The 21,189-nt window shown below is 38.1% G+C and overlaps 1 protein-coding gene across 4 annotated transcripts in view; it reads right to left on the bottom strand.

Moving 5' to 3' along the window:
* LOC308279160 (integrator complex subunit 6-like) overlaps window positions 1-21,189 on the bottom strand; it is a gene marked incomplete at both ends in the record, with an annotated part of 68,567 nt that overhangs the window by 18,416 nt on the left and 28,962 nt on the right. For all 4 annotated transcript variants that reach the window (XM_080719148.1, XM_080719149.1, XM_080719147.1 and 1 more), the window contains 3 exons: window positions 12,970-13,102; window positions 19,147-19,299; window positions 20,926-21,089. In XM_080719148.1, coding sequence (XP_080575274.1) covers window positions 12,970-13,102; window positions 19,147-19,299; window positions 20,926-21,089 — 450 coding nt within the window. The remainder of the gene's footprint in view (window positions 1-12,969; window positions 13,103-19,146; window positions 19,300-20,925; window positions 21,090-21,189) is intronic.

Below are 21,189 nucleotides of genomic sequence, written 5' to 3' on the forward strand. Positions count from 1 at the left end.
GGCCAGCACCGGGCGTGGTGGTGCACGCTTGTAATCCCCGCGCTTGGGAGGTGGAGACAGGAGGATTTCGCAAGTTCGAAGCCAGCTGTGCTGGCTTAGGAGACCCTGTTTAAAAAAAAAAGTATAAAATAGGTCTGGGAGTGTAGCCTGGAGGTAGAAGGGCTTCCAGGAACCCCAGTACCACACAAAAAAAAAATTGAGGCCAGCCTGCCTGGGTAAATTACCAAGATCCTGTTTCAAAATAAAATGTAAAAAGGATTGAGGATACAGAAAAGTGGTAAAGCACTTGCCTAACATGTGTGAGGACCTGCGTTCAGTTGACAGCACCATAGAAAAAGAAAAAAGAATTTCCTAATTGAGAGCATCTTTTGCCAACTACAACAATCTGGTGACCACCCTCTTGACATGCTTCTTCTTCTTGACACGCTCATTGATCAAGTTAAGCACCATGGAGAATCGGAATAGAAGGAACATACCTCAACATCATAAAGGCAATATACAATAGGACCACAGCCAATATCTTATTAAACAGGAAGAAACTGTGAGAGTTTTCACTAAAAACAGGAAGACAAGGATGTCTATTATTACCATACCACTTCTTTTCAATATAGTACTTGAAACTCTTACCAGAATAATAAAGAGAAGGAAATCAAAAGAATACAAATAGAAAAAGAAGAAAAAACCATTTCTATTTGCAGATGACATGATACTATACTTAGAAGACCCCAATAAACTCAACCAAAAGGCTTATAGAACTGAACAACAAATTCAGCAGTGTCTGGATACAAAAACCAATCTTAAAAAATCAGGAGTTTTCCTGTATACCAACCATAAATCCACTAAAAAAAAGAAATCCAGAAAACACTTCCAGTGAGCCGGGTATGGTGGTGCACTCTTGTAATCCCACGCTTGAGAGGCGGAGACAGGAGGATCTTGCTGGTTCAGAGCCAGCCTCGCTGGCTTAAGAGACTCTGTTTCCAAATAAAAAATATAAAATAGGTCTGGGAGTGTAGCCCGGAGGTAGAAGGGCTTCCAGGAACCCCAGTACCACCAAAAAAGAAAAAAAGAAAAAGAAAACACTTCCACTCACAATATCCCACAAAAAATTAAAAAACTTAGAATAAACCAAACCAAGGAGGTAAAAAAAACTCTATATATTAAATTATAAAACATTGAAAAAAGAAACTGAATAAGATCTTAGAAGATGGAAAGACCTCCCATGCTCTTGAATAGGTAGAATAAATTATCAAAAGGGCCATTCTTCCCAAAGTGATTTACAAATTCAATGCAGTTTGCCAAAGGAATGGGAACCAACATAATGGGAGGAATTTTTTGCTGACAAAATGGGAGAAAATTTTTGCCTGCTACTTCTCTGACAGAACACTAATATCTAGAATATACAGAGAACTTGAGAAATTCACTGCTAAGAAAACAAATAACCCAATTAAAAATGGGAAATAAACTAAAAAGACACTTCACAAAAGAAATTCAAATGGCAAATACATTTATGAAAAAATATTCAACATCATTAGCAGTCAGAGCGATGCAAGTCGAAACTACTCTGAGATTTCACCTAACTCCAAGTAGAATGGCAAGCATTAAAAACACAGGCAACATAACTGAGGGGGATGGAAGGGGGAGAGAGAAATGTCCTAATGTATATTTATAAACATATCAAAATCAATCAATATGCTGAAAATGAAAGAAGACAGGGGGAGGGAATGGGGTGGCAATTGGGGAAGGTCTAAATGAGTGATGTGTGTATGTATGCCTCTACTATCTTGAACTCCATTAAGATGTAAGACTACAATGAACCAATAAAAATTAAAAAAATAAACATATGGGAACATGTGTATAGATCATATAAAAATACATCTTATATGAGAGCCTTCAACACTTGTAGATTTTTGTAATCATGGGGTTTACTGAAGGATGATTGTATTTCTCTGACCTCAACACCAAAACAATATAAAAAAGCAAGCTATAGACAAGTTATCTTTCATGAACATAAATGCAAAAACATTTAATTAAAAATTATAAAATGGAGCTTGATAACAAAAATCATACACCATGGCTAAGTGGATTTTATTTCAGGGATGCAACACCAGTTAAATATTTTCAAATCACTCAATGTAATATAACCTAACAACAGGCTAAAGAAGAAGAAAATCTCATGGTTATATTAATAGGTAAATAAAAACATCTGGTACTTTTCAACACCTATTCATGAATTTAAAACACTCCCAAAATAAGACTAGACATTAACTTCCTGAGCTTGATAAATGGGAGTTATAAACACTTCAATGGGCATGATGTACATACACTAACTAATCAATGCCAATCAAGGTGTTATGTATGTATGGGAAGGTGAGGAAGAAGAGGGAGTGGGTTGGGAATTTGGGGAGGGTTCACTGAGCACTGTGTGCATGTATGCCTGTATCACCTTGATCTTCATCACAATGCATGACTAAAATACACCAATAAAAATTCTACTTAGACTTCTGGGAAGACGGCGACGGAGGAAAGCAGCACTTACAAGTCCCGCTAACAATCGAACTCTATTACCACAAAACCAGCGCCTTTCAGAGCCAGAAAACACCACCAGCAAAGAAATAAAAACTGTAAATACAAGGGACAGAGAAAAAGAGGGCTGGAAAAACAAGACACCAGAAAGAAACCAGCCTGAAGTGCCGTGGCCACTGCGGTGCGGAGCAGCCGGATCCGCAGCATGAAGCGGCAGGAGCGGCCAGAGCCATGGTACGGAGCAGTGGGAGCCGCAGCGCGAAGCGGCTGGAGCGGCCGGAGCCATGGTGCGGAGCAGCATGGCCTACATTTTCCCTAGCAGCACCAGGCTCCAGAGAGAAGGGAAACTCAGAAGGGAGCTCAAATCCAGAGAGGAGGCATGTTGGCCTCACAACCTAGGACGCAGCAGCAGTGCCTTACTGCTGGCGGCGGCGAGTTCACCAGACAGCTCTAGACCAACGCACTCAACCAGCCACCAGGCGCCAGAGAGGAGGGGTGGAGAGCAAGCCAAGGTGAGCCGCTGCTGAACAGCCAGGCAGCAGTCAGCAGTTTTTTTTTTGCGCAAGGAGTGTCTAAAGCTCCCAAGCACCAGGATCAGCACACCCTGCAGGGACTCAGCGGAGCTCAAAACCAGAGAAGAACTACGCCAACCTCACGGCCGAGGAAGCGACAGCAGCGCCTTACTGCCAGCAGCAGCGGCGAGTTCACCGGACAGCTGAAGACCAACGCACTCAACCAACCACCAGGCTCCAGAGAGCAGGGGTGGACAGCGAGCCGAAGTGAGCAGGTGCTAAACAGCCGGGCAGCAGTCAGCAGCTTTGTCGCTGCAGGGAACATCTAAAGCTCTCAAGGGCCGAGCACAGCACACCTGGCAGAGACTCAGAGCGGAGCTCAAAACCAGAGAAGAAATACGCCGCATCACGGCCAAGGGCGTGGCAGTGATGCCATATTGCCAGTGGCAGCAGCAGTGAATCCACCGAGTTCACTACAGCTCCATCAGCGCACTCAACAACCGTGAGTCAAATTGCGGCCCCTAGTGGAGAAATCCCAGTACTGTACTCCCAGGGACTTGCGCAGATAGTCTCCCTGGGTCAGAGATTTTAGCAGTGCAACCCAGTGGGGGAGTGGCGGTGGCAGAGATAACACAACATAGTCACAACTCCCCACTGGAGAACGCCCAACTTGACACCCCACATGGTTTGGGCAGCCTCAATTGATTCCCTGGGTCTGAGACTTTGTGATACAACGCAGTAAAGGAATAGTGGTGACTGAGATACCACAGACTCAAGATCCAGAGCATCTTAAGTTAACTCATAGTGACCCAGGGAAGAACCCAGAGAAGGCACAAACTTCCAAAATCATGGGAAAGAGAAATAACAATGGAGCAGTGAATGCCCACAACCCCACAACATCAGAATCTGATAACACAGAAATCCAAAGATCTCTAGAAGATCAAATCAGGAAAATAACTTTAAAAAATAATAGAGGACTTTCTAAAAGATTTCAGAGAGGGTCAAAAAGAGATAAAGGATGCAATCATTGAAATAAAGGCCTCAATTCAAAGTATAAACAACAGATTAGACCACATGGAGAACAGAATCTCACTTCTTGAAGATGATCATTCCAAAAATGAACGCATAGTTTCTAATTTAGAAAAAAAAATCCGACAGGAATCTGACATTGAAGAAATATGGGCCCATTTTAAGAGAGCTAACCTAAGAATAATTGAAATAGAGGGAAAAGAAGGTGAAACCAAAGGGATCAATAATCTCTTTAATAGCAGAAAATTTTCCAAGCATAGAGCAAGAGGTCAATACACAGGTCCAGGAAACTTATAGAACTCCCTTTAGACAGGATCAGAGAAGAGGATCCCCACACCACATAATTGTCAAAATGACTAATGTGGAAGCCAAGGAGAGAATCTTCAAGGCAACAAAACAAAAGGACAAGTGACATTCAGAGGCAAGCCAATTAGAATCACTCCAGACTTCCCAAACCAAGTCATGAGAGCCAGAAGGGCTTGGAATAACATATTCCAAACTCTGAAAGAAAACAACTTCCAGCCAAAAATTTCCTACCCAGCAAAACTTTCTATCAAATTAGATGGGGAAATAAGAAACTTCCATGACAAACAACAACTGAAGGAATTTATGTCTTCAAAACCAGAGCTAGAGAAAATACTCAAGATTAACTGCAAAGAGGAAATGGGTAATATACGCCAGAACCAAAGAAACAAGAATTCCCATCCAGCAGACAACTAAGCAAAGAATGATAAACAGTATCTCAAACAGAAATAAGATCTTAACATGTAGGGAATTAAAAATTATCTCTCTATAATCACACTGAATGTAAACGGCCTCAAGATTTAAAAAAAATCTCAACACTAAGAAAACAAAGCATCCAATAACAAAATGGGCAAATGAACTAAATAGACATTTCACAAAAGAAGAAATTCAAATGGCCAATAAATGCATGAAAAAAATGCTCAACATCACTGGCAATCAGAGAGATGCAAATCAAAACTACCCTGAGATTCCACCTAACTCCAACTAGAATGGCAATCATTCAAAACACAAACAACCACAGATGCTGGTGAGGATGTGGAAAAGTGGGAACTCTAAAACATTGTGGGTGGGATTACAAATTATTTTTTTATTTTATTTTATTTTTTTTTTGGTGCACTGTATTCATACATCCTAGTGGGATACAAACTTTTGTAGACATACATGCACACATCGCCCAGTCAGCCCCCACCCGATCCCCACCCCATTCTCTCCCCATCCCTCCCTCCCATGCTTGGCTTAGTGGTTGACATCTAGTATTATAGCAATTTATCCAAAATTAAAAATGATAATCTCACATAACAGTTTCATTTGTCTGATACCAAGCTTTTGATGACTTAAATATAACATTTCAATATTTCTTTTTACTTTCTTTCTTACCAGAGAATTTTTTTTCTATTTTTTTAGGTGAAACTATCATATATTTATATATTTATTTTTCAGAAAAAAAATCTATCCTAATATGGAAAATGGACTCTAGATACCCGAAACGATCTTGAAAAGAACAAAGCTAAAAGATGTATATTTTCTGATTTCAAACCATATAAAGCTACAATAATTGAAACAGTGTAGTACTATTCTAAAGGCAGATATATAAACCATTGGAGTTAAATAAAAGCCTAGAGCTAAATTCTTCCCTATATTGTCAAGTTATTTTTGACAAGGTTTCCACGAACATTTGGTGGTGGAAATAATAATCTTTTAACTAAATATTGTTGAAACATAATAATTACATGGAAAAGAATAAAGTTGGACCCTTACCTAATCCCATATACAAATATTAACTCAAAATAGATAAAAAACCTAAATATAAATCTTAAGACTATAAACTTTTAGGAGAAAATCTGGGTCATAAAACCTCACAACATTGAAATTGGCAGTTATTTCTTGGATATGATTTCAATGGCACAGGCAACAGAAGAGTATACAAACTCCCTAAAAAATAAAAAAAAATATTGTATATCCAAAGACAATGTAAACAGAGTTAACAGTTACTAATAGAATGGGATAAAATATTTCCAAATGCTATATCTGAAGGTATATTAATATTCCAACTAGAAATCCTAAAAATTAACAACAATAAAGGCAAACAATACCATTTAGAGGTAGGTAAAAGACTAACATAAATAATGGATCTCCACAGATAACCAATCTTAGTTGTCTGTTGGATGGAAACTCTTGTTTCTTCTGGTTCTGGTGTGTGTTACCTATTTCTTCTTTGTAGTTAATCTCTTTGAGTATTTTCTCTAGTGCTGGTTTTGAAGACATAAATTCCTTCAGTTTCTGTTTGTCGTGGAAGTTTGTTATTTCCCCATCTAATTTGATAGAAAGTTTTGCTGGGTAGGAAATTTTTGGTTGGAAATTGTTTTCTTTCAGAGTTTGGAATATGTTACTCCAAGCCCTTCTGGCTCTCATGACTTGGTTTGGGAAGTCTGGAGTGATTCTAATTGGCTTGCCTCTGAATGTCACTTGGCCCTTTGTTTTTGTTGCCTTTAAGATTCTCTGCTTGGCTTCCACATTGGTCATTTTGACAATTATGTGGCGTGGGGATCCTCTTCTCCGATCCTGTCTCAAGGGAGTTCTATAAGTTTCCTGGACCTGTGTATCGACCTCTTGCTCTATGTTTGGAAAATTTTCTGCTATTACTTCCTTGAAGAGATTGTTGATCCCTTTGGTTTCACTTTCTTTTCCCTCCTCTATTCCAATTATTCTTAGGTTAGCTCTCTTAAAATGGGCCCATATTTCTTCAATATCAGATTCCCGCTGTCGGATATTTTTTCCTAGATTAGAAACTATGCGTTCATTTTTGGAATGATCATCTTCTAAGAGCGAGATTCTGTTCTCCATGTGGTCTAATTGGTTGTTTGTGCTTTGAATTGAGGCCTTTACTTCATTAATTGCATCCTTTATCTCTTTTTGGCTCTCTCTGAGTTCTTTTCGAAGCACCTCTATTATTTCTACAGTTATTTTCCTGATTTGATCTTCTAGAAATCTCTGATTTTCTGTTTTATCGGGTTCTAATGTTGTGGGGTTGTGGGCATTCATTGCTCCAGTATTATTCCTCTTTCCCATGATTTTGGAAGTTTGTGCCTTCTCTGTGTTCTTCCCTTGGGTCACCATGACTTCACTTAAGGTGTTCTGGATCTCGAGTCTGTAGTATCTCAGACCCCACTACTCCTTTACTGGGTTGTATCACAGAGTCTCCGACCCAGAGAGTCGATAGAGGCTGCTTTAGACTGTGGGGGGTGCCAGGTTGCAAGTTCTCCTATGGTGTGATATCTCTGCCACCGCCCCTACCCCACCGGGTCAAGTCCCAGGGAGTACAGTACTGGGATTTCTCCTCTGTGGCCCATAATTTGACTCACTGTTCTTGAGTACGCAGATGTAGCTGTACTGGATTCGGTGAATTATCTGCTGCTGCCGCCGGTGGCAATATGGCGCCGCTGCTACGCCCTCGGCCGTGAGGCTGGCGTATTTCTTCTTGGTTTTGATTTCCACTCTGAATCCCTGCGGCGTGTGCTGAGCTCAGCCACTGGGAGCTTTAGATTTTACCTGCGGCGAAAAATCCCGCCTGGCTGTTCCGCAGCGTCTCACCTCGGCTTGCTATAGCCGTCGGGTGAAGTCGCCGCTGCCGCCAGCAGTATGGCGCTGCTGCCGTGTCCTCGGGCGTGAGGCCAGTGTATCTCCTCTGTGGCTCTGAGGTCTGTTCTCAGTCCGCTTTCTCTCTGGAGCCTGGTGATATTTTTGTTTCTCTGGTAATGGTGTTTTCTTGCTATGAAAGGCGCTGATTTTGTGGTAATGGAGATTAGTTGTTAGTGGGGCTCTTAAGCCCCGCTTTTCTCAGTCACCATCTTCCCGGAAGTCCTCGTGGGATTGCAAATTAGTGCAACCACTTTGGAAAACAGTATGGAGAATCCTCAGAAGAATGGGAGCAAATCTACCATTTGATCCATCAATACCACTGTTGGGTATCTACCCAAAAGAAAAAAGAAACCAAACTACCAAACTAATGCATGTGTATCTATGTTCATAGCTGCACAATTCACCATAGCCAAACTATGGAACCAGCTGAGATGTCCATCAACAGATGAATGGGTTACAAAACTGTGGGATATGTACACAATGGAATTTTACTCAGCCACCAAAAAAAAACTCAATTACATCATTTTCTGGCAAACGGATGGAACTGGAGGACATTATGCCAAGTGAGATTAGTCAGTCACAAAAAATAAGAAATCAGATGCTTTCCCTAATATGTGAGAGTTAGGGAGAAATGGGTCATAGGAGGAACTCTTGAAAGAGGAAACCTTATAGAGGAGCAAAGAAGACAACCTAAAGGAGGAGAAAGGAGGGGGAAGAGGAAAATCTCTAAAACACACAATATACTTAAACATATCGAAGTCAATCACTAAGCCAAGCAAGGGAGTGAGGGATGGGGAGGGAATGGGGTGGGAATTGGGTAGGGGTTAAATCAGCGATGAGTACATGTTTGTACACACAAGTTTTTTACCCCAATATGATGTTTGAATATAATGCACCAATAAAAAATTTAAAAGAAAAAAAATTCTACTTAACAGTGAAAAAAATGAATGCTTTCCCCCATAAGATTGTCATTCAGTATTATATTGTAAGTCCTCTGTTGTACAATATGACAACAATAAAAATACATAGCATATAAATTAAAAAGTAGTAAAAATGTTTCTATTTGTAGGTAATATGAGTGTCTACATAGAAAATCCAAGAAATCTACAAAACAATCCTAGACATGATAAGTGAGTTAAAGGAGGTTATAGGACACAATATAAACATTAAAAGTGATTATACTTCATTCCAGTAGGTGTGATCAGGTGTGATCAACACTAAAAATACAATATCATTCCTAATCACTCAATGGGGAAAATACTTAGATACAAACCTAACAAAACATGCACAGTACTTGTGTGTGGAAGACCACTCAACACTGATGAAATAAATTAAAGATCCAAATAAATATTCACAAGCCACAAATCTTACAGAAGACTGGTATCTATAATACAAAAAGATCTCTACAAATTCAGAAATAACAGCAAATAATAAAACTAGAACATAGGCACAAGTCAGTTCATCAAAGAGGATATACAAAAGTATAAGGAAGCCAGGCATGATGATGCATGCTTGTAATCCCAGCATTCCAGAGCCTGAGACCAGAAGACTGCAGTTCATCAACAGCCTCAGCTACTTAACAAGGCCCTTTGTAACTCAGTGAGACCCTGTTTCAAAATCAAAATGACTAAAAGAAAAATAAGGCTGGAGGTGTAGCTTGGAGGTACAATGCCCCTGGGTTCCATCCCCAGTACTGAAAAAAAAAAGAAAAAAAAAGAAAGAGGATCTATAGATGGCACAGAACACATCGGAAGGATGGTCAATTTAATAGCCATTAGGAAAATGCAAACTAAAATCAGAATCTTATGTCACTATATGCCTATCAGAATGGCTTTAAAAAACAAACATAAATAACTTAAAAAACCTAATACTCCAATGGGTGGTGAAGATGCAGAAAAAACTGCCAAAACTCATATATCGATGATGTGAACGTAAAATGGTAGAGCTTCCCAGAGAAACATAACCTGTGTGTGTATGTGTATGTGTATGTTTATGCGTATGTGTGGTACTGGGGATTAAACCCAGTGGCATTCTACTTCCAAGACACACCCCTAGCCATACACACACACACACACACACACACACACACACACACACACACATATATATATATATATATTTTTTTTTTTTTTTCTGAAATAGGGTCTTGCTATGTTGCTGAGGCTGGCCTTGAATCTGAGATCCTCCTGTCTCAACTTTCCAAGTACTGGTATCACAGGCATGCACCACCATTCCTGGCTTGAATTGTTTCTTAAATAAATACACATGAAACTACTAAAAAATCCAGTAATTGCACTCCTGACTAATTATGAAAGAAAATGAGAATTGAAGACTACGTATACCCAAAAATATGTACATGTTTATTGTTAACTTTATTCACAAAGCCAAAATGTATTGACAGCTCAAATATACTTTAATAGGTGAATGGCTATGCAAATTGTGTTACTAGGGATGGAACCCAGGGTCATTCTGCCTCTGAGCTACACCCCCAACCCTATTTTATTCTTTATTTGAGACATAGTCCCACTAAGTTGTAGAGGGCCTCACTAAGTAGCTGAGGCTAGCCACAAACCTGTGATCCTCCTGCCTCAGCCTCCCAAGTACTGAGATTAGAGGTGTGTGCCACCACACTCAGCTTCATAATAGGGTTTATTACTCAGCATTTTAAAGGAAACCCTCAGTACATGCAACAACCTACTTGAATACCAAAAAAATTATGCTGAGTGAAAAAAGTCACTTCTAAAAGGCTCATGCTAACTGATTTCATTTATGTAACACTTCGGATATTATAAATAAAAAATAAATAAAATAAGCACATTTATTTTATATAATAATAAATATATGTCATATAAAATATATAATTGTATTTGAATATAATTTTGTTATAATTTTATAATATATGATATATTTTGTTTTACATAATGTTACAGCCAGTAAAATATTTAAGAAATCAAAAAAGAAAAAAACCACAGAAATGCAGAACAGATAAGTAGTTGTCAGTGGTTAAGGAGAGATGGGCACAGAAGGGAGTGAGGTACAACTACAAAAGGGCCACAAGAGAGACAGGAGGATTGCAAGTTCAAGAACAGCATCGGTAAATTAGCGAGACCCTCAGTAACTTAGTGAAACCCTGTTTAAAAAATAAAAACACTTGACAAAGAAGGAGAAACTATAGCAAGTTATAGCTAAATAGCAAATAAGGCTACCTCACTGAGGGGGATGGGAAAAGGAAGAGGAAAATTCCCTAATGTACATGATGTACATTCGCAAGCATAAAAATGTCAATCACTAAACCAAACCTGAGAAAAAGGGGTAGGGGAGGAAATGGAGTGAAATACCTTAGGCAGGTATGCCTAAGATGTATGACTACAATGCACCAATAAAAACATAATAAATACATACATACATAAATACATACATAAATAATAAAATAGTACTGGAGATGTAGCTCAGAATGTTCTTGGATTCCTTGTCCAGTAACACACCAATAAAATAAAATAAAAAAATACTATTAACAGTCCAAGTGAAGATTACCTCGTCTAATCTCTTTATAGTTGTGGAATCTGAGGTCATAAAGCCATATTTAAGAAAACAATCAGAGTATACAGAGAATGTAGACTTTTCTATTGGCAGTCTTATTAATCTCTAAGACAACATATTTTATATTATTAACAATTCTTAGAAATAATATACTTTCAGACTAAATTATGAAATAAAGGATCAAACTATAGAAAGATTATGCTAATTATATTTATAATAACCTATTCTTAAACTTTCTAATTTTGAACATTTAAAAGTATTCTTTCCAGCTGGCTGTGGTGGCGCAAGCTTGTAATCCTAGCGGTTGGGAGACTGAGACAGGAGGATCACACAGGTTCAAAGCCAGCCTCAGCTCCTTAGTGAGGCTCTCAGCAACTTAGTGAGACCCTGTTTCCAAATAAAGTATAAAATAGGTCTGAGAGTATAGCCGAGAGATAGAAAAATCCCTGGGATTCACCCCTAGTACCACCAAAATAAATAAATAAATAAATAAATAAATAAATAAATGTATTCTTTCCAGTGTTCAAAACATGTAATATTTTTAGCACTAAAAGTCTTACTATGATCAAACTTAGAAAAGATGTGATCCATGGTAGGGCAATTTCATAATTTTTTCACAAAGCTTTAAAAATTCCATTAAATACAATCTTTCACAACTTGACAACCAGATAGACACCACACAGTACTTTAGCATGCCAAATATATACGGCTTTTCAAATGAGAAAAGAATCCCCATACACATTTTCAATATTATCTGACGAACATTTGCTTGAATTTTTCCTTTTAGAATTTTTCCATGAAAACAAAGCTCCTACAATCACAGTTACTACAGACTTGATTCTTGAGCCTATTGACTTAACTGGCTGCCCTGCCTAATAAGATGTCTGTAGAGCATTTAACACTCTGAGGAGAGCTGGGTGTGGTGGCACATACCTGTAATCCCAGTACTTAGAAGGCTGAGATAGGATTGCAGGGTCAAGGCCAGTCTCAAAAACATAGTGATGCCCTCAAAAACTTATTGAGAAGACCTTGTTTCAATATAAAAAATGAAATAAGGCTGAGGGTGTAGCTCTAGAGGCAGAATTCCCGACGATCAATCCCTAGCAACGCGCGCGCACACACACACACACACACACACACACACACACACACACACATTCTGAGATGAAAGGAACACAAGCCCATATGGAAACTCTATTTACTTCCTTTCTTCTTCTCTCCTTCTCTCCTTTACTTTTTTCTTTCTTTTGCAGTATTGGGATTGAACCCAGGATTTCCCATATGCTAAAGAAAGCTTTCCACCACTGAGCTACATCCCCAGTCCATGAAGTCCTGTTTTCTAAAGAAAATCTTTCAATTACTGGAAGGAAAGTTAACCCCAATAAAACCCTTATGTTTTTAGCCCAAACAAATCTACACAAAGGGCCAGGTGAACTTCAGAAATGAAAAAGGGGTGCTCACTGGAGCTTGCAAGATAAAGAACATCATAAGAATCACACACCAGAAGTTAAGTGCCTCTTTGGTGAGCTGTATAAACAATAAAAAGCAAAGTAAAGTGGAAAATATGCAAATTTTATGCTTTCAAGTCAGTTCTATATTTTCATCTTTTCTGGTATCACTTATTCTTTGGTTGCTTAATTCATTGTCTACATTTTGTTTGTGTTGGATTTTAGAGACGATTAATGGCACATATTTTACTTACCTAAAAGAGGAAGTAAAACTGGGTAGTTGTAAGGCATCACAAAGAGGTTTACACAAGTTAAAGTTGTACTAGCTTTTAAATAACCAAATGGATACCCAAGTTCATTGTATTTTGCACTACTGGTAACAAATACCTGAAAAGAAGATGAAGTAATATATAGTTATGCCAATAATGATTTAATGAAATGCCAAAACCACAGCAACATTCCATAGAAACAACTGTGGTAAATTTTATTGCAATTTTAAAATAAAATTGGTACTTTTAGCCTGTGGTTATGTCAAAATATATGATACTAAATGAATGATCAGATTGCAATTTTTCCATATATTACATTAAGAAATAAAATGGGACTTCTGGGAAGATGGTGACCAAGAAAAGCAGCACATATCAGTCCTGCTGACATTGAGTCTCCATTGCTGTAAAAAGAGCATTCTGACAAAAGAAAGAAAACATCATAAATTAAAAAGAGCACAATAAGTGAAAGGCAGCAGGAAAAAAGTGAGAAGGCTGATCAGAGAGCAGAAGAGTATCCTGCCTGCCTCCAATGGCTCCAATGGTTGCTGCTATTGCACCAACTTGCCTCACCACACCCAACAGCCAGAGACTCACAAGAAAAAATCAACAACTTGAAACAAAGTAAGTGGCTGCAGCTCATCAGAACTGTAAGTCTTTAGTTCCTTCTGCACACACACACCAGCTACAATATGCAGTAGTGGTGATGAAGCTCACCATACCCTCCAGAGATCCAGAGCGATGCTCAATAATGCTATAAGTGAAGACGCCTCTCCATGGGAAAACGCACGGTGCTGTGTCCACAGGGACTCGCCAGCTGCTATAAACTCACTGGGTCTCAGACTTTGCAGTTCAATTTGGAGAAGGTGGGGGTAGTATCTGCTGTTGGACATAGCAGAGGATCTGAGAGATTCAGGCTCTGCATCAGTGGAAAGCATGGAGGGCAAACTACTCTAAACACTAGATCCAGCCCCATTGATACTGGCCATCTGCATAAACTGAGAAAGACTCAGAGAACCAGGCTTGCAGCAGGAAAAGTGCCAGTGGCACTCAAAATCTGAGACTGCAGAGGCAAGGTCTGCTGACTGTTCAAATATTAGTAGGGTTGCATTATTTTGTTGTTGTACTGTTCTGTTTTTTCTTTTATTCTGTGTGTGATTGTTTGCTCTCTTCTCCACCACTTTCCTAAGCCTCTTTCATTGTACATACCTATTCTCTTCTCTCCATCCCATTTCTTTTATTCTCTTCTTTGTCTTGTATTAAATCCACTTCATATGACTATACTAAACGCTCTACATTTGTTACTAGAATACTACTACATATTCACTATTTCTAATCTCTACTATATACTAACTTACCAAACACATACTCTCATTCTATTTGATCCCACCTGTGGGTTTATTCTATTCTTGCTTTTACAACTTCACTTACCTCCTCATTCAACCTTCACCATTGAATACAACACAACTTGCCCTTGTATATACCAGCCAACACCTACAGACTGAGAGAAATCTCTCAAAACCAACATATACAAACTTCTGAAATCATGAGAGGGAAAAATAAAAAGGAAGCAATGAGTTCCCACAACCCCACAATAACAGATCCTGAAAACACAAAAGTGCAGATATCACCAGAAGGACAAATCAGAATATGTGTGTGTGTGTGTGTGTGTGTGTGTGTGTGTGTGTGTGTGTGTGTTTTGGTGGTACTGGGGATGGAAACCAGGGGCCTTCTACCTCTGGGATACACTTCCAGACCAGAATGAGAGAAAAAATTTGCCACTTACTTCTCTGATAGAGGACTAATATCTAGAATATACAGAAAACTCAAGATACTCAGCACTAAGAAAACAAATAACCCAATCAAAAAAATCGGCAAATGAACTAAATAGATACTTCACAAAAGAAGAAATTCAAACGACCAATAAATGTATAAAAATGTTCAACATCATTAGCAAGCAAAGAGATGCAAATCAAAAGTACCCTGAGATTTCACCTAACTCCAACTAGAATGGAAATCAATCAAAACACAAACAATAACAAATCCTTGCAAGGAAATGGAGAAGTGGGAACACTAATATATTTGGTGGTGGGATTGCAAATTAGTGCAACCACTTTGGAAAACAGTGTAGAGGATCCTCAGAAGAATGGGAATGAACTTACTACATGATCCAGCAATACCACTTCTGGGTATCTACCCAAAAGAATGGAAATCAAACAATCAAACTAATGCTTGCATATCTATGTTCATAGTTGCACAATTCACCATTGCCAAACTATGGGAATAGCTAAGATGTCCATCAACAGATGAATGGATTACAACACTATGTGATATGTACCCAATGGAATTTTATCCAGCCATAATGAAGAACAAAATCACATCATTTACAGGAAAGTGGATGGAAATGGAGAACATTATGCTAAGTGAGATTAGTCAGTCACAAAAAATAATAGGATGCTCTCCCTAATATGTGGAAGCTAGGGAGAAAATGGGTCACAGGAGGAACTCTACATGAAGAAGGAGAAACTATAGATGAACAGATAAGGTAATCTAACTCAGGGGGATGAGAGGAGGGAAGAAAGAAATTCCTTAATGTACATTAACAAACATATCAAAGTTAACCATTAAGCCAAATATGAGAAGGATGGAGGGGGAAGGGAATGGGGTGGGAATTGAGTAATGGTTAATTGGGTGATATGTGCATGTATGCTCTATTATCTTCTACTCCATAAGATGTATGACTACAATGCACCAATAAACATTTTTTTAATTTTAAAAATTAATAAAAAATAAAAATAAAATAATAAAAAAGAAATAGAACAATATTATGAAATAACCATTCAGAAATCGGGACACATGAACCATATGCAAATATTTATTTGGTTAGAATAATGGAAAGTAAGGACATAATACCATTAAGTGAAAACATACATTAAAACATATTAACTTCTTGAATGAGTAGATATCAGGGTACAGATTTAGGAAAATCGAACATGGTCTCATGCACACAATTACAAAATGAAAGCCCATTTAAAAGATTGAAAACAGTTCTCATGTGCGCTACCATTAAGTCTTGCTCCATTTCCATTTTGACTGTTCTAATCACTTATCCATTTATTCATTTTCTCTCAATAAATATTTACTGAGTATTCTATTATCAGAGTCATTATTGCAATTTATTTTGAGGCAGCAAGGAGATGTTTTGATTCAATTTGGAATGTATTTTTTTCTTGTAGTGTACACTATTCCTACAAACAATTAAAACACTAACCTTATTCAGTATAACTATCTTTTTATTCTTTATTGATATTCCTAACCTGGTATATATTATATGGTCATCTCCTGTACACTTAATGTACTGTGCCAGAGTCCTCTAGCTTACATGTTTTCTCTGGGTTCCATATTCTGACTCTTAGCTCCAGATTAGGACCTCACTATATACTTTCATAAACCTAGGCCTCTACTTTTCCTTTTGGTAGAATCATCTAAGTCAAAAACAAGCCCAGATATTTACCAGCATCTATTTACCTTGTTAGTTCTTCCTACCAGCAGTATCACCTACTAGTTCAGTAAATTCTTGCTAATAATAACTATGTACTGAGTAATTTATGACTGCACAAAATATAAATTGTGCTAAAAACAGGATTCTACTAGATTTTGTGTTTTAATTTGAATCTTAACATAAACAGATAACTATAATTAAACATGCTGAAATTAACATCCTAAATATAAACATTAGGAGAGGGGAAAATTTATCATAAAATAATACACACACAAACACACACACACAGCAGTTAAGGGTCAGACCTATGATTCCCATGTATGGGAAAGCACTGTTTTTTTTTTTTTTTCCGTCCTCTCCCATCTTTCTTCCTTTCTCCCTTCTTTCCTTCTTTCATATATACCCGTTGAATCTTTCTAAATTTCTTCTACTCACAAATTCATGGATTTGGGGGCAGGGGGTAAAAGATCTTTAAGAACTATTTAAACCAGAGAAGGTAAGCATCTAGTACAAAGCCACATTAATTGATGGAAGAGATAGTGTTAGGATCTAGTCTCCATTGTGGCTTGGCCAAATTTCCATTATGGCTCCTAGTTCATTTTATTCTTTTTCACTCCCACTAGTTCATCACATGAACTAAGTGCTAAAGCAAAGTAACATAAGGCTAGACCAAAGGACTATGGCATATTTGAAGATTTATGCATGAGTGAAGATCAGATTTCTTAACTTTCTTTGGAGAAGGTTTACAAAGAATGTGCGAAGTAGAAGAGATTTTATTTGAGGAAAAAAGTTTAATTTAAAATTTATTTGCTTTAGTTGCAAAATGTTTTTCAAGCTATGAATTCAAACCTCACATTGGGGTTTGTTGGCATATTATCCATATCTTTAAGTAAGCATTCTAATATCCCTATTGTGTGTGTGTGTGTGTGTGTGAGAGAGTGTATGTTTATTGGGAACTGAATATGGACGACAGGGGCATTCTACCTGTGTGCTACACCCCAGCCCTGTTTAATATTTTATTTTGAAACAGGGTCTAAGTTGCTTTAGGCCTCACTAAGTTGCTGAGGCTGGCCTTGAACTTGAAATCCTCCTGTTTCAGCCTCCTAAGCACTAGGATTATAGGCATGTGCCACCATGCCTGGCTTATCTCTATTTTAAGTTAGCATTTTATTACCCATATTTCTAAATTTCTAACATTTTGAGTAAACTATAAATACATGGCTCAAGTCATGTTGACAAAGGATGTACATGTGGAAATAGCACCCAGGTTAAGAAATCAAACACAACTAGAAAAGGATAGGAGGATGCTTCTGGTTACTACCTTACAATCCCCAGTAGAAACCACCATCTTGACTTCAGAGTTAAATAGTTTACCTCTCTTTGAATATGTATAAAGTGAAGTTATACAATATGTAATCTTTTCTGTCTGCCTGATTTTGCTCAATATTATGTTTTTGAGATTGTTCTGTTTTTTGCCCTTTCACATTTTTACTTCAAGCCTCTTCTCCCTTTTAAGTGGTTTAAGAATCTTGGTATAAAACAATTAATTTACAGATAACTACTGATAATAATATCACATTTTCAGGTGAAATAGATGGAAATTGGAAAGTTTTCCTTGTATCAATGGAACTGAAAACTTACTGATTGCTATATGGTACTGTAGCTTAGGACTAAAATTAATTTTATCTTTTACAGTGCAGGACTTTTTGTGTGTGGAACTGGATCAAACTTGGAGGAATTCTACCTCTAAGCTACACCCCCATCCCTATTTTTTATTCTTTATTTTGAAACAGGGTCTCACTAAGATGTGGAGGGCCTCACTAAGTAGCTGAAGTTGGCTGAGAGCCTGAGATTCACCTGTCTCAGCCTCCCAAGTACTGGGATTATAAGCTTGCACCACCACGTCCAGCCCAGCTCAGTGTAAGACTTTTTAATGTAGCCAAATAAAAAGACTGTGATTGCTAGCCAGGCATGGTGGCACACACTTGTAATCCTAGCACCTGTGAAGCTGAGACAGGTGGATTGCAGGTTCGTGGCCAGCCTCAGCTACTTAGTGAGGCCCTGTGAAATTTAGTGAGATCCTGTTTCAAAATAAATAATAAAAAATAGGGCTGGGGTGTAGCTTGGATGTAGAATGCCCCTGGCTTCTATTCCTAGTTCTGCAGAAAAAAACGTCTGTGATTGCTATGTCCAGTAAAATCCCAATACAGTGGTTTGTACTATAGGAAGAAGAGTTTTATTATATTATACTAACACAGAAGTTCATTTTAGAACTTATGATTTTTTGCCCTGAATATTCTGTACTCCCCATATTCTGAGTTCAAACTAAAAACTGAGAACCTTCCTTTAGATACAGAAACCATACTTTAGTAAAATTATATCCTTTAGGTTAGGGATTCCTAACCTGGAGTCTACAGATAGGGTTCAGTGGAGTCCCCCAACTTCTCAAATATATAGGTTTCATAAGATTCCACTGCCTTGAATGGCATGTACAGGAGGCTAGTGATTCATATCAAAGTTATTTGCTTGGTGCTATTGCTTATTTAATAACATATGGGTAAAAAAGTCTCCGTTAATATTTTTAGATTAATCTTTGAAACTTAAAATAATTCCCATATCCCAGGGTGGTTAGAGACATTTGGCTAATAGGTAAAAATAAGTACCTGCCAGCAAGTATGGGGAGCCTTTCGTTCCAAAATGTACTGAGTTAAAGGAGAAGGTTCAAGTTCATACTTGTCAAAGGGCAGTTTGTCTATAACCATTGGCTCACAGTCTACACAGGAGAATCTCACAACAGGATGAGATGTTCGTGGAGGCTTTAAGAAACAGAAGAAAACATGAACAGTTAGCAAGCAAGTCTACAATTCTGACAATTTTTCAAGCCATTTCATATTTTGTTAAATTCATAACTGAGATACAGACTAATGCTTTGAGAAACAGTCACTAGATCTGTAGAAATCACCAATGGCCTCTACAAATGGTGGTAACTCAAATTCTTTTTTTTTTGTACTAGAGATTAAGCCCAGGGGCATTGTACCTCTGAGAAACACCACAAAACCTATTTAAAATATTTTTGGTGGTACTGGGGTTCCTGGAAGCCCTTCTACCTCCAGGCTACACTCCCAGACACCTATTTTATTTATACTTTTTTATTTGGAAACAGGGTCTATTAAGCCAGTGCGGCTGGATTTGAACCTGTGCGATCCTCCTGTCTCCGCCTCCCAAGTACAGGGATTACAAGCGTGCGCCACCACGCTGGGCTTTTTTAAAAATTTGAAATGGGTTCTCATTTGGTTGCTGAGAGTGCCTAGGTTCCTGAGGCTGTCCTCAAACCTACAATCTTATTATCTCAGCCTCCCAAGTACTGGGATTAAAGGTGTGTATCACCACAACCAGTTGAGACTCAATTCTTTATCTCTACCATCTACTTAGCATTGGTAAGATGAAAGGCAAATTACAATACTCATAACTAGAATCTCAGTAAAGCAAAACATGCTTCAAATATGTTTTTCTTTTCTTTTTTTTCTTTTTTATGTATTGTATATTTATTTTATTGGTGTATTATAGTCATACATCTTAATGGGGTACAAGATGGTAGAGGCATACATGCACACATCACTCAGCCCTCCCATTTCCCACTCCATTCCCTTCCCCCTCCCTCCTTCTCATGTTTGACTTAATGATTGACTTTGATATGTTTGTGAAAGTACATCATGTACATTAGGGAATTTCCCTATTCCTCCTTCCATGACTCTTTTGCTCATCTGTGGTTTCTCCTTCTTTGTCAAGAGTTCATCCTACCCATTTTCTCCCTAGCTTCCACATATTAGGGAGAGCATTCGATTTTTTACTTTTAAGAAGACATTATGATCTGTAGGATAAAGTAACCTTGTGAGATATTGTTACAAAACAAAAAATAAACAGGGCTGGATGTGTAGCTCAGAGGTGGAATGCCCCTGAGTTCAATCCCCAGCACCAAAAACAAACAAAAAATATAATAAAGCTTTAATATCCAAAGAAGGCAGTTTAAGTAGTAAAGGCAACTGAAAGAAAGAAAAGTGCCAGAAAATTTAAAAAGGTCTCCTTCTTTGCTTTGAGGCATAGGTTAGACTTCCAGTGATAGAAGTCAAAGAAGGGAAAATCCACATGCCTGGGGCACAACTTAAAAGCCTCCAATATCGCCGGGTGTGGTGGTGCACACCCGGGCTTGGGAGGCGAAGACAGGAGGATCGCGCAGGTTTGAAGCCAGCCTTGCTGGCTTAAGAGACCCTGTTTCCAAGTAAAATAAAAATAGGTCTGGGAGTGTAGCCCGGAGGTAGAAGGGTTCCATCCCCAGTACCAACAACAACAAAAAAAGCTTCCAAGATACTATAAGAGGTTCACTGTAATCAGCAAATTAAAAATCCAGAATAACAGTTTCCTTTTTTATTTATAATACTCACTAGTGAAGGTAAATTCTGATCTGGCCAAAAAGATTCTGGAATTGGCCAATGTCCAACAGGAACACCAGTTTTAGAGTTAGGTCGTACATAAATGAGTTTGTGACAACTATGCCATGGTTGAGCAATAAATGAATTGCTTGGCCTACATGAATCCATATGTCCATCTGAAAATTAAACAAAAGATAGATTAAGGCATGAATTTCTTTTACAGCTGCTGATCTTCTCACACAAAATTTCCAGCTAAAAACAAAATACAAAGCAAAT

This window comes from Muscardinus avellanarius (genome assembly GCF_963383645.1).
Source record: "Muscardinus avellanarius genome assembly, chromosome: X".
In the NCBI taxonomy this organism is placed as follows: Eukaryota; Metazoa; Chordata; class Mammalia; order Rodentia; family Gliridae; genus Muscardinus; species Muscardinus avellanarius.